The sequence below is a fragment of the Grampus griseus genome (genome assembly GCF_964374135.1).
Source record: "Grampus griseus genome assembly, chromosome: 13".
Taxonomy (NCBI): domain Eukaryota; kingdom Metazoa; phylum Chordata; class Mammalia; order Artiodactyla; family Delphinidae; genus Grampus; species Grampus griseus.
Window position 1 is genome coordinate 36965127 of NC_139007.1, and position 16175 is coordinate 36981301.

Consider the following 16175-nt stretch of genomic DNA (forward strand, 5'->3'; position numbering starts at 1 on the left):
GCATAAAATGCCCAGGGCACCTTGCCTTCGTATTCTATACCTAGCTGTGCAGAGGCTCTTAGTTATCATGATGATTAACCAATTTCTTAGAAGAGGGGCATGCATAAGAGATGATTTCCCTATCAAAATCTATTGTGTAAGTTTTCAGACCTTTTGGATGTTTTGTAAATGCTTTAAAAGAGAATAAGAACATTTAATTCCTCTTGGCCTGAGGCTGCAGTATGATTTCAATACCAGTCGCACTTACCCCAGCGAGTTGAACAGATTTTAATTTTGATGGAGTCCTTGGTGCTATGACGTTGGTACAGAGGCTTATGCTGAAAAGGATAAGGTATCTGTTTACTCCACACTGGAAAAAAAAATCACATGGCCCTTTCTTTTGTTAATGATACTTCTCCATTGAAAGAAGAGGCCATGAGGCTAAAGAATCTGAAATATCTAGTAGGCACCCTTGGAAAAAAATATTCTGGTGAAAGGGAAACCATACTAGCTTTACAGTCTGATGGAACGCAGCATGTTAAATGCTATGAATTTTTATACACCACAGCCTGTGGGTTCCCAGAAGTGAGAGTGCTGCCCTGCCTATACTTCTGGGTGTCACTCAGACCTCCCCTTTGACCTAATACAACTATTTTTCATTGTTCATGCAAAATTTGTTCCGATGACTATTCTACTCAGGCCTGCCTGCTTATTTTGCTGGTATCTCAAATCCACAATCCCACACTGAATATTTGTCACAATCTCTTTACTCCTTTTCCCATTTCTAGATTCTGCCCCCGCCCCCCGCCGGTGCCATATGATGGGGCTTTAACACATCGCCCCCCAGAGGCTGGAGCCTCTCAGCCCTCCGTGCGTTTCTGGGCTTTCCTCCCTGCTTTGTCTCCTCGAGGCACATAGTTTTACACTTTGCTTGCTCTTGTTACATTGGTGTTGTGATAAACTGTGTCTGCTACAGCCTCTTCATGTGGGCATGTTTCCTTCTATCGTTTTCCTCTTCTTTCTTTCAGGGGGTACACAGTATGATCAAAATCACCTTATCCTCAACAGTGTCAGCAAAGAGAAGTCAACACAAGTGTGGGAAGCCATGGTCCTATAGACCTGAATTAAAGAATGCAGGAGGAATATTTCTGGAGGTCTTTCAGCTACCTTATTTAAACAAACAAACAAAAAAAGAAAAAACAAGGGCTGCAGACAGAAGCACCAAGAAGAAAGTGGACCTGCTCCTTCAACAGCTCTAAATTCTCTCTTGAATCACACCACCGTGACCAGGACAACCACTCATCTTCTCAAAAGACTGTAATCGTTTTAAACCAGTCATTTATCCTCCTCTTGTTTCATCCCTTTCATTTCTTTTCAGTAGCTGCTTAAACAGGTTGTCTTAGCAGCAAGACTATGTACAGTTTAAATTATATCCAAAGATAGAGAACAAGAACAAACTTACCGACCTTGCAGACCTACAAGTCCTGTACACTTTAAAGGGAAGGACAGAAGCTCAAGTTTGTATGGTAGGAGACTGTTCAGCATCTGAGAAGAAATAATTTATTAGGCCTGTAATTTTGGTCCTTGATCTTCTGATTTCTGGACTTAGTAATTATGCCGTACAGCAAAGTGGGGAAAGCCTTATCTAGTCAGACCTACCTTAAGCAACTAAGTATAAACAAAATGTTTCTGTTCATATTAAAAATTAGGGGACTTCCCTGGGGGCACAGTGGTTAAGAATCTGCCTGCCAATGCAGGGGACACGGGTTCGAGCCCTGGTCCAGGAAGATCCCACGTGATGCAGAGTGGCTGAGCCCGTGAGGTACAACTACTGAGCCTGCATGACACAGCTCCTGAAGCCCGTGCACCTAGAGCCCGTGCTCCGCAACAAGAGAAGCCACTGCAATGAGAAGCCCACACACCGCAACGAAGAGTAGCCCCTGCTCACTGCAACTAGAGAAAGCCTATGCACAGCAGCAAAGACCCAACACAGCCAAAAATATATTTTAAAAAAGTTAGTAAATTTACAAAGATAGCATGTCCATGTCTGCTAACATTTATTAGCAGGATCTGGATTATTTTAACCCACTCTAGAATGTCACATGTGAGTGTTGTTTAGTGCTTTTCTTGCAGATGCTACTGAAACAGTATTACCATGACCTAATTTATGAGCCCATCCTCATCTACAGGTAGTTCTGAAGCAGCGTTACGCAGGCCTTTGCTAAACTCAGGTCTTTTAGCCCAATTTCCTGCCCCCCTGTCCGGCTGCACTGGCACGGGGCTGCCTTCCCTGTGAGGCTCCACAGCCCTGCACCTGCTGTGACTGCTGGGGGACAGCCTCAGGTCATGTACTTCTGGGAGCAGAAACGAGAGGTGTGGGGGGCTCAAGAGGATGACCAGCAATTCTCCTCTCCAGAAAGCGAAAGAAAGGAGACTGAAGCAATCCTAGTTGGCCAAATCTCAGATCTGAGAACCCTAAGACGCAGCAAGTATTTCAGTGGGAATTGAAAATATTTAGCTGCTGATTGTACGCTCCCTGGCCTCAGTGCTGGTCATAGTTTGAACAAAACTGCTAAACATTCCTTGAATACACGCTTCCTCTTTTTGTCCTCATGTCGTTGTCCTCGTCACTGAACACTGGTACTTGGAAGAACAAATCTTGTTTCCTTTTCAGCTACTCCATATGTTTCCAGTTGTAAAATGTTGATCCTCTGGAGCCTGTGGTGGGCAGTGGCGGCCATCAGAGTAGTTTACCTTCAGCTTTAAGATGCTCGCACACGTCCGGCAGCAGCCGCCACGGTCTTGTTCTTGGGTGCACAGCTCTGGCCTTAGGCCTTTGTGTGTCTCACTGCAGTAAGGTGGGGTAAGACTGTCTAGTCTGTGTTGAATTCATCTCTTGAATAAACTTGTTTCTGGTTAACCGTATTGATGAAATCTGAGAGAGTCCATTCTAGCCCTCGTAACACTTCAAAGAGGGTCAGCAGGCAGATTAGAAACAAATGTCTGATCTGGACAAGGTGGGTTTCAGAGCTGCTAGAATAACAGCAGGGGGAGATTTTTGACTACCCTCTTTCCAGACTCAGTGGTGAAGGGGCACACTCCACTTTTCTGAGTGGACATGAGGGTAAGTGAGGTCGTCCCTCGAGAGATGCCCCTCACTACCACTGGGAGGCCTCAAAGAGAAAGAGCTGAGGTTGAATTCAGAGAAGTCAAAAGTGGCTTATTCACACCTGGAAAAACATCTTGCTTTTGAGGTAAATTTGTACTGGTGAGAACAGCAATTCTACAGAAAAACCCTCATGCAACACTACAAATGAGTGTCTATCAGGAAGAAACCAAGTAGAAGGCTACTCAGACAGGTCTACGTCAGAAGCCAAATGATAGCAGCTGAGCTGCAGTAATGAGGGGATCGTGGCAGGAACTGGACACTTACCGTCAATGACCAGAGGGCACAGACTATAGAGACTCAAAAGCCGCAACGGGTTTATTGGCGAGATACCTAAATGCAAGCATTTCAGGTCAAACTGGAGAACTCTGGTCCCCAATGGAATGGTGGTAATTTCCACGGAAAAGTCCCCAGAGAAGCACGTTTCAGTTGCCGAAAGAGGACTAGCCTTATGCAAAAAAGTAAGTGTTTTAAAAAGTTACAAACTTTACATCACATTTCATTTTCTAAAAGCGTAAACAACCAAATCGCTGGCGAGATTTTTACATATGACCCTAAGAGATTCAGAACTCAGGGCTGTTATGACCGCACACTGGAGCAGATGGAATAAAAATCAAAGGAAACTTTGGCCAGTGGGAAAAGTGCTCACTATGACCCTAAGAAGGAATTAGCTTTAAGTAAGCTCTTCATGCTGCCATCCCTCCACATGCTGAAAGTTCTAATCTCTCACAATTATTAAGATGATAAAACAAACAGAGTTTGAGCTACTAGAACAGAAGGTGCCGCCACAATTTGCAAATCTGCTGTGAAAGAACAGCTTGAAAAAACAATAGGCAATATTCAGCAACTTTACAGACAAGTCCAAGTGCAGAGATGTTCATATCTTGTCCCTGCTTACGTGTGTATCCCCTGCACTTGGCATGGAGGAGCTCGGCAGACAGTGCGCGGCCGCGTTGGGGCAGGTGACGCGAGAACGCTCTGGGCAGAGCAAGGCGATGACAGAGGGTGGGGCTGTGGCTATAAAATCAGTCTCTGCTCAGCTCAGCAGACAGGAAATGACTGGCAGAAACGTGTGTGTGCTAAATTTATTTCATGGAACTTCTAGTCTAAGCTGGAAAGGGACGACTGGAAAAGAGTCGGGGCCTACAGGAACTCACCAAATAAGAGCCCACAGGCACCGAACTGAGTGTTTATTTAAACGACACTGACGACGGTCTTTCCTCGCGCATGTCCTCTTTCTACCTTCAGGAAGGCTTCTGGAACTTTAGAAAACGGAAAGGTTTTCTCAATAACTGGCTGAATCTGTAAAACACAAGAAAGGTTGACGAGCAGGTGAGAAGAGCCGCGTGGGTCAAGTCGGGTGACGTCGGTGGTTGGTTGCGTCGCGTGCCCAGCCCGGGCGGGCCTCTCTCCAGTCTGCGTGGTGCCCCCGGGTCAGGAACTCAAGGCGGGCCGGCAAGACGGCTGCCCCCCCCCCCCGGCTTCTCCTGCCTCTTCGCGTCTCCGGTGTAAGGGAGCCCAGCCTGACCAGTAACCCTCCTCCGGCTCCACGCCGGGCGCCTCGCTCCCCTGCTCAGGGCCCTTCCACGGCGCCCGAGGCCAGCATCCCAAGGCCACTACCGTTCCAACCTCCACCCTCCGTGGACCCCGCGTTCCCAAAATGGCCTAGCTGCCATTGTCTGAGTGTGAGGTGTGTGCCCCTCTGCGACGTCTGCCGGGCGCCCGGCCCGGCCCCAACCCGAGCCTGCGGTGCGTCCTCTCCTTGAACCACCGCAGAGCCTGTGTGGCCCTCCTCACAGACGGCCCGCTACAGCCCAGTGCCCATCTCAGCCACGCCGTCCTGCATGGTAAACGCCAAAGAAGGCGTCCCAGGGTTCTCACTGCGTGTGTCCCCGTGGCCCCTCACAGGCAGTGCACAGAAGAGGGACAGATTGTTTCCATTTGTTGAATGTCTGGCCCGTCTACTCAGTCAAAGCTTAGCGCACCTGTGGGCTAGTCACCTCTTGTATCCGCCCCCCAACACCCAGCACAATGCTAGGCACACAGCAGGAGCTTAATAAGTGTCACTTAGGTGAAAACCAGTAAGATAACTGGGAAGCGAGAGTCTTGCGTGGGCTCTGTGGCCCTTCCCTGGCTGCAGCTGCCCTAGGGGCTTTGCTAAGCCACACAGCAGCTGGGTGGAACTTACAGGAACGCCAGCTCAGCCAGCGCATAAAGGCTTGAGTGCTGCCGGTTCTTTTTACTGTAGCGTTAGTACTGCCAGCAACCTCCTTTGAAACTAGGACCAGTTAGCGCCCTCCCCCTATGCACGAATCCAACTGAACTCATCCTTTTCAAAACTTCAAGCAAAAATCAATAACTATCCACTGGCTCTTTCCACAGGCAGGTGTAAGTTGTCAGAAGGCATAAGCCTACGTCTCGCAACCCTCTCCCTTTACAAGAGGAAGAAGTACGTGCTTTTGTGTTCGCATGCACCCGACAGACCTTGCTCTTGTGTGAATTTCACAGCCCTGCCACCAGAGAGCATCTCGGACTCCAAAAGTTCCCTTCTCCAGAGTTGAAAATTCTTTTGTACCCACAAACCACGATGAGCTCATAAAAGTCACAGTACATACTGTGCTCACTGTGTGCCAGGCACTCTTCTAAGTGCTCTGTATCTTTTACTTCATTTAACCCCTACAACCACCTTATGAGGTAGGTACTATTATTCCCCTTTTACAGATGAATAAATTAAGGCGCAGAGTTAAGTAAGTTGCCCAACGTTCCATAACTGCTAAGCGGTAGAGCAGGATTCAAGCTGGTGCCAGAGTCTGTGCTCTCTCCACTGCGCACTAAGCCTTTCATATATCAGCAGCTGCTTCCTACATCTACTCCTGAAATCTTAAGGGGAGGGAAAGGTAGCCAAGGATTATGACGATTCATCACAGCCTGCATCTTGGCTGGCCTGCCTCATGCTAACAGACTGCGCCACCTGAGGATCCAGTCTCCAGGCCACCAGGATAGCAGTTGCGTGGTCCATAGGCCACCACTCCCACCTGCACCTGTGGACGACATCACTGACGAATAATCGTGGCACTCTCCAGCAAGCTGAGGGTGACCTCAACCTCCCCCAGCATGGTGGCCACTGTGAACGGAACAGATCTGAGCTGGCTTGTTAGAGGAAATCAGCTTGCCTTGTCTGGTAAAGGAGTGGAATGCACCCAAGTTGTTCCCTGCATGTCCCACCCAAAACCTCCCGAACCTGTCCCTCTCCTTCAAGCTGCTAGAACACTGCTTTCTGGATGCTGATTACTTGAAAAGGAATCACCTGAATGCATGTTTAAAATGCAGAGTCCTTGGTCTCCAGTTAGAACAACTAAATCAGAATCTCTAGGGGTGAGGTGAGTTTTCTGCACATCAGGGAGGGAATCACTGCAGGCTTTTGCCTTAGCTTAGGGTTCCTGACTTGTGTCCTGCACATTCACCCACTCCACAGAGACTGTCTGCCCTCTAAGTTTCAGGCACTGACGCAGAGCAGGCACACAAAGCAAGCACCAGAGAGAGACATCGAGAAAAGAAAGGAGGCAGGAACACCCATCCGTTGTCAGTGAGCACCGGACACCACCGGCAGCGGCATTACGAGAGGTCACAAGGGAACGGGAATCCACCTGCTCCACCCAGGATGAGCGGCCCGCCCACCTAGCTCCGCCCACTCTAGAACCTGACCGGAGAGACAGACCCTGAACTGATGACCCAGGCAGCCCACAGCGACGGCACACTTTAATCTGGCTGGTCAGGCCTATTGTGGCGGATAATCCCACAGGGCTGACTGTAGCATAACGGGCATTCAGTTCTTCCCGTAAGTGACAATGAAAAAGAGGCTTTCAATTAACAGGCAGGCAAAAGCCACTGTTGGCTGAATATATGACAGCAAACAGAGATTAACGGGATAATGAGGCAGTGTCTACACACAGCCTCACGTCAGACCTGGAATGCTTGTTTGCTATGGACAAAGGGATCAGAGCAAAAATCCAGAGAGGGGAAAGAAAGGTTACTCACGGTGAGGTGGGGACATTTATGTGATGACACTGCTGTAGTCTGGCCGGCTCAGGGAGACCTGGTATAAAGCGGCGGGCTTGATACCACACTCGAGGGCGACACGGACGCGCGGGGCGCACAGCTGACCGGGAGTCCACGGCTGCAGCGTTCATCCCAGCCTCAGACCCAAATTCAGGCTCTCTGATTGTCCTTTCCCTTCCTAAACAAAGGCTGCACAAAACCAGGCCCCGGGGTTTGGCACCTGCTACCTGACATCCCTCCTGTGAAAACAGGGACCATGGGAACCTCAACCTCCCTGGTGTGGCCTCAGAAGGGCAAGCCTCCCTGCTTCTCAGGCAGAAACCCTCTCAGCACAGGAGCTTCGGAGAGCTGGTGGAGAGAGGATGGCACCCAGGCAGGCACGGTGGCCTGCAGAGAGGCTCTCCCTCCATCCCCACTCTGCGCAAATCACAGAACAGTAGAGTTTAAAGCAGGGGAGCCTCTGAGCCAGCCTGTTGGATAGATTAGGAAACTGAAGCGTAGGTGTTTACACGCTAAGTGCAAGGTCAGAGCTCTTAGCAGAGGAGCAGACTTAGGGTCCCAGACACCCGATGTCATCACTGCCTGGCATGGGGGAGGTAAGCCCAAGTCTGTCACCTCTTCCCCAGACCCTCGGCCGCAGCCTCCACGGGGCACAGAAACTGATCTCAGAGCGGGGGGAGTGCGAGGAGACAGAGGCCGATGACAGAGATCCAGGGAGACCTAAAGGCCCCTGGCAATCCCTGTCCTCATGCCTGTGGACGGGCCCCGGCGCAGGGCGGCAGGACACAGTGCCAGCACCCTCTCGGATAGGCGTGGCCCTGAGCTCTGACACAGGATCAGTATTTCCTGGGGCGGGATAAAGGGGAAGAAGGGGGCTTAAACTGAACAGATATGAAGAAGGAAAAGGTGGGCTTTGCTCAGACTTGCTATTTCTGAACTTCCTGGCCCCAGATGGAAAACTCAAGGCTGGAAGGTAGGAGGTGAGATGGAGCTGAGGGAGGATACTCTCCAAGGCAGTAAATGTGCATCCCAGGACTTGTCCCTAGGCCCCCCTAAAAACAGGCACTCCTTCTAGCCAGAAGGGGAGGGGAGAAACTCGGCCTATGTTTACCCATAGAAATTTTCAGTGGCATCTGAAAACTTCAGTAGCATCAAGGCTGTGAGGTACCTACCACATCTGGCAAGATAACACTCTCGTAGTGGTCCCAGGGATTCAGTCCCTAGCCGTTACATTTTTTCTATGGGAGAAAAAATCCAGCTGCAAATAAGGAGTTCAAAGTTTTGGAATACAGTTCATTGCAAAACTAGGGCCTGGCCATCCCAAAGCGGGTCTGGGAAATCATTTGCCTCAGAACTTATTACACTGTCTCTAAAGCTGCACTGTCCAAAATGGTTAACCTCCAGCCACATGGGGCTACTTAATTAATCAAAAGTAAATAAAATGAAAAATTGAGTCCCTCAGTTGCACTAGCCACATTTCAAGTGGTCAACAGCCACATACGGCTAGTGGCTACCACACTAGACAATGCAGACAGAGAACATTTCCATCACTGCAGAAAGTTCTAGTGGACAGCACCGCTCAGGATGTAATTCAGCGTGACCAACGCATCTCTCCACGCACTACTGGGCGAAGCAAAGTGCCCACTAGCCCTCAGTAACTGTTTTGAATTAAATTCAAATAAGTTCCACAGGAACTATTTTGATGCTGGCTACAATAAACAAACCGAGATACAACATCGCTCAACCAAGAAGCTTGGCTGGTCACCTAGGATCTTGAATGGGCCTGTGGACTCCAATGGCCTTAATTAGTACACGAACCGCAAGTGCGTACACACGCTCAACAAGATGAAAGGGTATGAAGGAACATCTCCCTCCCATACTTGATCCTCAGCCATCTAGTTCTCCTCCTCAGGTGCAGCAACCAGTATTGCAAGTTTCTTTCATGTCTTTTTTTTTTAAGTGTTTTTTTTTAATAGAACTTTATTGGAGTATAATCGCTTCACAGCACTGTGTTAGTTTCTGTTGCACAACAAAGCGAATCAGCCATATGCATACACATGTCCCCTTATCCCCTCCCTCTTGAGCCTCCCTCCCACCCTCCCTATCCCACCCGTCTAGGTCATCACAAAGCACCGAGCTGATCTCCCTGTGCTGTGCTGCTGCTTCCCACCAGCCAGCTATTTTACATTTGGTAGTGTATATATGTCCATGCTACTCTCACTTCGCCCCAGCTTCGCCCTCCCACCCCATGTCATCAAGTCCATTCTCTATGTCTACCTCTTTATTCCTGCCCTGCAACTAGGTTCATCAGCACCTTTTTTTTTTTTTTAGATTCCACATATATGCATTAGCATATGGTATTTGTTTTTCTCTCCTACTCTGTATGACAGACTCTAGGTCCATCCACCTCACTACAAATAACTCAATTTCATTTCTTTTTATGGCTGAGTAATATTCCATTGTATATGTGTGCCCCATGCATTGTGGTAGGCACCCCACCAAAAACAGTTTGCTAAATAGTATAAAAACAGGAAATGTTTATTGTGCTTAGGAGAAAATGCCAATAAACTTCAGGCATAAGGCACAGTGTCAGTAGCAGCCCATTAACCTCACTGTGCTAATTATAAATCATTTTTTTGTTTCACCCTACTGAATCACAAAACGTCTTTGGAATGCCCAAAAAACTGATAATGTTGGGGCCCTGACAAGGAGAATCTCCATGACTGAGGGACAGGAGTCAAAGGACGAGTCTATGAAATAACTTTTCCTACCTTTTGGATTTTGAATATTACAAATGTATTATTCATTCCAAAGCTTAAAGTATTTTAAGAGTAGCCTCTTCTGGTTCATGGCCTCACACTGTCAAAAAACAACTCCAGCCCCTCTATCGAATACCTGCTAATTAGATTCATTAAGCAGTCAGCCAAAGGTTGGAAGGATTTCAGTGTCCTCGTCCAACTTTACAGTCTTTACTAACCACACAATGGGTAAGCAGATCTGTTCTGTTATCCTTTCCAACTTCCCAGTGTAGACAGGCAACAACCTCTCACACCCACAAAGAAGCAGAATGCACAGCACAGCTGGCCGCTTCGTGGATCCGGTGTCACATATCAACCGCCATAGTCCCAGAGCCCTTCACTGTCAGAAATGACTCCTGAGCCCAAATAACCCTGGTGAGAAGAGAATCAAAGGCCAGAGGAACATCTCACTCACCCTTGGAGGAGGACACTTGAAGGGCATCATAATTTCTACCATGTCCTCTTTTAGCCATTCCACCAGTTATCTACCAAATTCAATAGGGACATGTACACAAACACCTCTCTTTGTTGCATAAATAGTAATTTCTAGGTAGAGAGAGCGCCACAATATTTTGAACACAAAAGAGCAATGATAAGCATGTGGACAGTCTGGAGCCGATGTCAGGACAAGTGTGGTGACTTCTGGAGGACGGGGACCTCTCTAATGATGAGGCTGCATCCCCATTCAGCACTGTGCAGAACTATGGGCCGTGTTATCTGACGATGGCTCATTTCCTTCCTCCTAGAAATAAAATAAGCATCCCTGTGGGATATGGGGAGATCCCTACAGAGAGGCACACTGCAGCCACAACAAGGCTGAGCTCCTGTCTACCCAGTACACATCAAGACTTAGAAGTCTGAGAAGAGGCAAGCAAACTTGGAACCAAAATATTTGGGAAATAGTAGTGGGCCATTTTCTATCATAAGTTCCTTGGCTGAAATAGAATAAAAAAACTAAATGCACAAAAAGCAGCCAGTAGTTCCTAAAAACATTTCTTTCCCAAACCAAAATGGAAAGATGAGATGGGCCAGCAAGGGGCAGGTGCAACACAAGAAAACCCATTTCAAGGGGCTCTTTCCGTATGGCTTAGCAAGGATCATGTGGTGTGATGCTAGACTTGCTCCAGACCCTTTCCCTGCCCAGTGTAAAATGACAAGTCAATTTAAGCTGAAGTCCTAGATCAGCTTCAAGCACGAAAAATGCAGCTTAATGGTGGGGAGGGAAAAGCACAGGACTGGGGTCAGAGGTATGAGTCCTGGTCCCACGTCTACAAATTTGAGCATGTCCCCTTATCCCTTAGAGCTAGTTTTCTCATCTATAAAATGAGAATCATTTTATCTATGACTTCATGCAACCCTCTAGGGTACATAAGCCTCTCCAATCATTTGGAGAAAAAATAATCATTATTATTTATTTTATTTATTTTTTTACTTTTGGCTGAGTTGGGTCTTCGTTGCTGCCCGCGGGCTTTCTCTAGTTGCGATGAGCAGGGGCTACTCTTTGTTGTGGTGCGCGGGCTTCTCATTGTGGTGACTTCTCTTGTTGTGGAGCACAGGCTCTAGGCGCGTGGGCTCAGTAGTTGTGGCTCGCGGGCTCTAGAGCGCAGGCTCAGTAGTTGTGGCGCACGGACTTAGTTGCTCCGCGGCATGTGGGATCTTCCCGGACCAGGGCTCGAACCCATGTTCCCTGCACTGGCAGGCGGGTTCTTAACCAATGCGCCACCAGGGAAGCCCTCCCTTCATTTATAATTCCATATAATTTCTCAATAAAATCACGAATATCAGTACCAGAATATGAGTTTGCCTTCTGGGTTATTCGTCCAGAGGTGGCACGTCTGAGCCGTTAAAACCACGTAAGAAGTTAAATAGGCAGGTGGTAGCTAAGGAGTCTTTCAACTGCCATCAGCCCTAAGAGCCCTTTCGACACCCAGAAAGGGCTGACCAGGCTCCAAGCAGTAGTCCCTCCCCACCAAGTCCGCTGCAGGACAGACTCGAATAGACAGAAACACCAACCAGCTGTCTCTACCAAAATCGCCATCAATCCTGAATCACATCCTGCCCACTGACCCTCTCAGACATACCATTTATTTGCCGACGTTATTACACTGGCCTGGGAACAGGAGACCCAGGGACCTAACTTCTAGTCCAGTTCTGTTTAGATTCCACAGTGTTTGATCTCCTTGCTCATCTGGAAATCTGCTTGCCTCCAAAGCAGCCTCACCCTCGGACTAAAGAAGCTCAAGAAGCAATTCAACTGTAAACTCACAAGTGTGTCCCCACCTTTGTGCAACAGTTGCCTTCACGGTGCCTTCTTTTCAGGACCATTATCAAAATAGCAGCAGCCCAGCTGTAGATCCCAGCTCTGCTACCATGTAACCAAGCGTCTTTGGGAAAATCACATAAGCTCTCTGGGCCTGCCTCTCATCTGCAGACCAAAGGGGCTGCACTAGATGGTGCACGCTCTGTCTCAAATGCAGCAGCCTATGGCTATGATTCCCATGGAGACAGAACCCAAAACACAGCACTTAAACTTGGCGTGTAAGGCAGTGTGGACATTGGCCGAGCCTACCTCTGCGGAGTTCCCATTGACTAGGCTTGCTGGGCAGGTCACCAAGGTGACAAGGGACGCCCTGGCAATACACTTACCTTTCCCGCATCCACCAGTTCTGCAATGTCATCTAGATATGGACCACTGGCCATGAAAAAAGCCCAGCGATAATGGACTCCTTGCCAGAAATGCTAAAAAGAAAACAAAGCGTGTCAAATATAGGAAAAGATGAAATCTGACAAAATGCAAATTTTGGGAAAAGTATTGCCTGCATGACTAAGACAGACAAACTGCTTTCCCATTTCATGCTGCCACAATGAGCTGTACACCCAAGCACCTCAGCACAGTGACTGACAGACAGCGGATGCTCCATAAATGTTTCATAAATAAGTGAAGGAACAGAGATATACCCATGTGAACTCGGGCTTCTCCCCCAGGTTGCGACTGACAAGCAAGTAAGCACAGGAAAGCCCTTCTTAAAATGACAGTCTAATCTTACACACTCATTTCTTCCCTAGAACATATGAGGGGCTGAGACCTCTAGACCTTCCCTACCAAGGTTTGAATAAAGCCCTGAGGCACCAGAAGAGAGCCTTCACCTAATCCAAGAATGCTTTAAGGGCAGTACGGCACCAACATATGATCTTAAACAAGAATCCAATCAAAACACTTTTTCCTGGCTCTGAGAGGAATTAAGACAGCTTTAAAGACAAAACAAAGCATAAAGTTCCTCATGCATCGTGCCTGGGTCTTCCCCTATAGTTATAGCAAGTCCCAAGCCACCTAATCTACTGTGGGGCAAAATGCCCCCTGGTGAAGACAGGCAAAAATCGTACACCAAGAGGGTTCATGACCACTCTACTGCCATAGCCACTTTGATTATTATTCTTTATGTTGGAGGTAGGGTAGGCCATTTTCAAAACAGCAAGTGAGCTGAGGTTCTCAGTGATACCTCAACGACCTGCCCAACTAAACTTCATCAGACGGGAGCGACCCAGAGGCAGGTGGGGGGCCAGCCAGTACCTCCCGGCCGCCTCCCTCCCTGCACCTGCCCCAACTGCTGGGCGAGCTCAGACTTTCTCCACTGAGCTCACCGCACAATCTCAGCACGATGATCAGCGACCATCACGGCATGAAGCCGGCAGGTGCAGTGGAACTCCCCTGCTACTCTACCTCAGGCCTTGACAGTTGTGTTATTTAGGGCAAGCTACCACTTTCAGCCTGCTTCCCGGCCTGCAGAATGGAGGTACCACCACCTAGCTGACAGGGGGGCTGGAGGGACTAAATGAGAATGTATGTAAGGTGCCTGACACATCGAAAATATTTGATAAATAGTTACCTAGTGCTGAAAGTAAAGCTTACTGAGGAAAGGCTGGGGCAATGCAAATAGAGTTTAAGATTGCGGAGAGACAAACCCAAGCTGTGGTCGAGGCAGAGCTTCGCAATGAGAGCGCCAGGAACAGCCTACTGGTTTGGCTGAGTGACCCTTATTGTCTAACCTGGAACAACTTGTAAGAGTTAAAGGGGTCACCATTGATCATTATCTCAGGACCACAGATGTAAATAGAGCCAAGCTCACCCTAGCATAGGTATGACAAGCCCTCGGAGTAGCAGGGCAGAGCCCGGGCTAACGCAAGCCTCCAGGCAGTGTGCTCTTGGCCCAGAGTGGTCTCGATATGCTGTTCAAATACTATCATTTTCTCTGCGTGTCAGAGCATGAAAGAGGTCAGGAAGCATTGGTCTAGACAACTAACTTAAAAACAAACAAAAAAAACATTTGAAGGCTTAGGTGGCTAGACACCAGAGGCACTGGGACTGTCCCAAGCTTAGAGCAGGTCCAGTTAATTGCAATCACAGAAGACCTGTTCATGTACTTCTCCATAGGGCTGGTTTTACAGACTATAATTAAAACCTTCTGATCACTGTTTAGAGTTTTAAAGAGGAAGAGCGGTGGCCATAACTGCCATATCTGTAATTCCTTTACAGCAGGCTGCCCCGTAAAGTGAAACAATCGGTCTGCAACAGCAGAATTTTTATATTCTGCTCTAAGAGGTCTGTGCAGGTTTTCCAGGCCATTACAGGAGAGAGTAAACCAAAGCAGGCAGGCATTACAATGAGGCTTTAACTGTGCACCTTCTCAGAAAGACATCAGAAACTACTTAAAAGGTTTTCATGTGAGATTACCACTATCATCTTTCAAGAAGGGGGAAAGGGAAACGAAGAGAGCTATGCCTGTCTTACTCTCGGAGGATAGCTCTGAAGCTTAACTTGTATGAGGTCTCACTGCAATTCAAACTGTGAAATTTTATGGAAAACTTAAACTTATATCTTAAAGCAGGTGGGAAGCCCGAGTTTCATGAAAAGAGAAAGAAGAGACAAGGACAGCTAAGATTCCTTCCTCCACCACAAAGCGCCCCGTGGACACTGCTGCTGGCTGCCATCTGAACCAAGTGAAACTAAAGAACCCGGAGCACAGCGCCCGGTTTGTTCACTCCTATCACCCAGACCCAGCTCCTAAGGACTGAGCAGCAGTCTCCTCCGTCACAGCTCTCCTTCACCACCTCCAAGGACTTAGTACACAGCATTCAAGAGACCAAAGTCCTCAACTTCACCCCTCAAAAGGTTCCAAATTAATTTCGAGAACCAAGGAGAAGCTAAAGAGAATTAGCAAGCCAGTCATCTTGCAAATACATGGCAGTGCTGGCTAGGTCGACGTGACTCACAACCTTTTCACCCTTGAGGAACCTTCTACTGCCTTTTTCCTGAGCCTGAAGTATTTTGTCTAATTAAAAAAAAAGAACAATGTATATTTTCTTGTCACTTATTCCATTTCAACACTAATTCAGATTTTAAACCAATAAGCTATAATTACCAACAGTGCATAACATGAAATTATAAGCCTCTGTCACCACTGTCATGTCGGGTAGAGAGCAGACTCTGGAGCTCTGCTATCAGTCCTGTACTAGGGCTGACCTGCACTAGTCTTGAAGGCCCACCATGCACGGGATGTGTTCAGTTGGGTGACATAGCTCCTTACGGCCCTGTTAACAAAATCAGTCTGACTAATCAAATCTTTGAAACCCCCAGAATGCCATCAATAGTTAGAGTTTCTGATTCACATGGGACATGTACTGTCAAGACAAGTTGATACAATTCCAGAAGCAGCATGATGGTTCCATTAGTCTTTGTAGGCTCACTGACGGAAGAATACAATTTCCTTCAGTTTCTTTTTTTTTTAATTAATTAATTAATTTATTTTTTGGTTGAGTTGGGTCTTTGTTGTTGCACGTGGGCTTTCTCTAGTTGCGGTGAGCGGGAGCTACTCTTCATTGCAGTGCACGGACTTCTCACTGCGGTGGCATCTCTTGTTGCGGAGCACGGGCTCTAGAGCGCAGGCTCAGTAGTTGTGGCACACAGGCTTAGTTGCTTCACGGCATGTGGAATCTTCCCGGACCAGGGCTCAAACCCGTGTCCCCTGCATTGGCAGGTGGATTCTTAACCACTGTGCCACCAGGGAAGCCCCTTCCTTCAGGCTTTTGAAATGCAAAAAAATTCCCATGGACCTTTAAAGGTCCGAAAGCCCCAGTCTGGGAGTCACTGGCATATCCCAGTGTTACTACCATGA

The 16175-nt window shown here is 47.9% G+C and overlaps 2 protein-coding genes across 2 annotated transcripts in view; one reads left to right on the top strand and one right to left on the bottom strand.

The window, feature by feature from the left end:
• CRYBG1 (crystallin beta-gamma domain containing 1) overlaps nucleotides 1-2904 on the top strand; it is a gene marked incomplete at its 5' end in the record, with an annotated part of 209365 nt that extends 206461 nt beyond the window's left edge. The window contains one exon of the mRNA XM_082668869.1: nucleotides 1008-2904. Coding sequence (XP_082524995.1) covers nucleotides 1008-1096 — 89 coding nt within the window. The 3' untranslated portion in view covers nucleotides 1097-2904. The remainder of the gene's footprint in view (nucleotides 1-1007) is intronic.
• A 562-nt stretch (nucleotides 2905-3466) lies between these two features.
• The window catches only part of RTN4IP1 (reticulon 4 interacting protein 1), a 44364-nt gene continuing 31655 nt past the window's right edge, over nucleotides 3467-16175 (bottom strand). The window contains exons 8-9 of the mRNA XM_082669019.1: nucleotides 12649-12741; nucleotides 3467-4447 (exon numbers count right to left, since the gene is read on the bottom strand). Coding sequence (XP_082525145.1) covers nucleotides 4340-4447; nucleotides 12649-12741 — 201 coding nt within the window. The 3' untranslated portion in view covers nucleotides 3467-4339. The remainder of the gene's footprint in view (nucleotides 4448-12648; nucleotides 12742-16175) is intronic.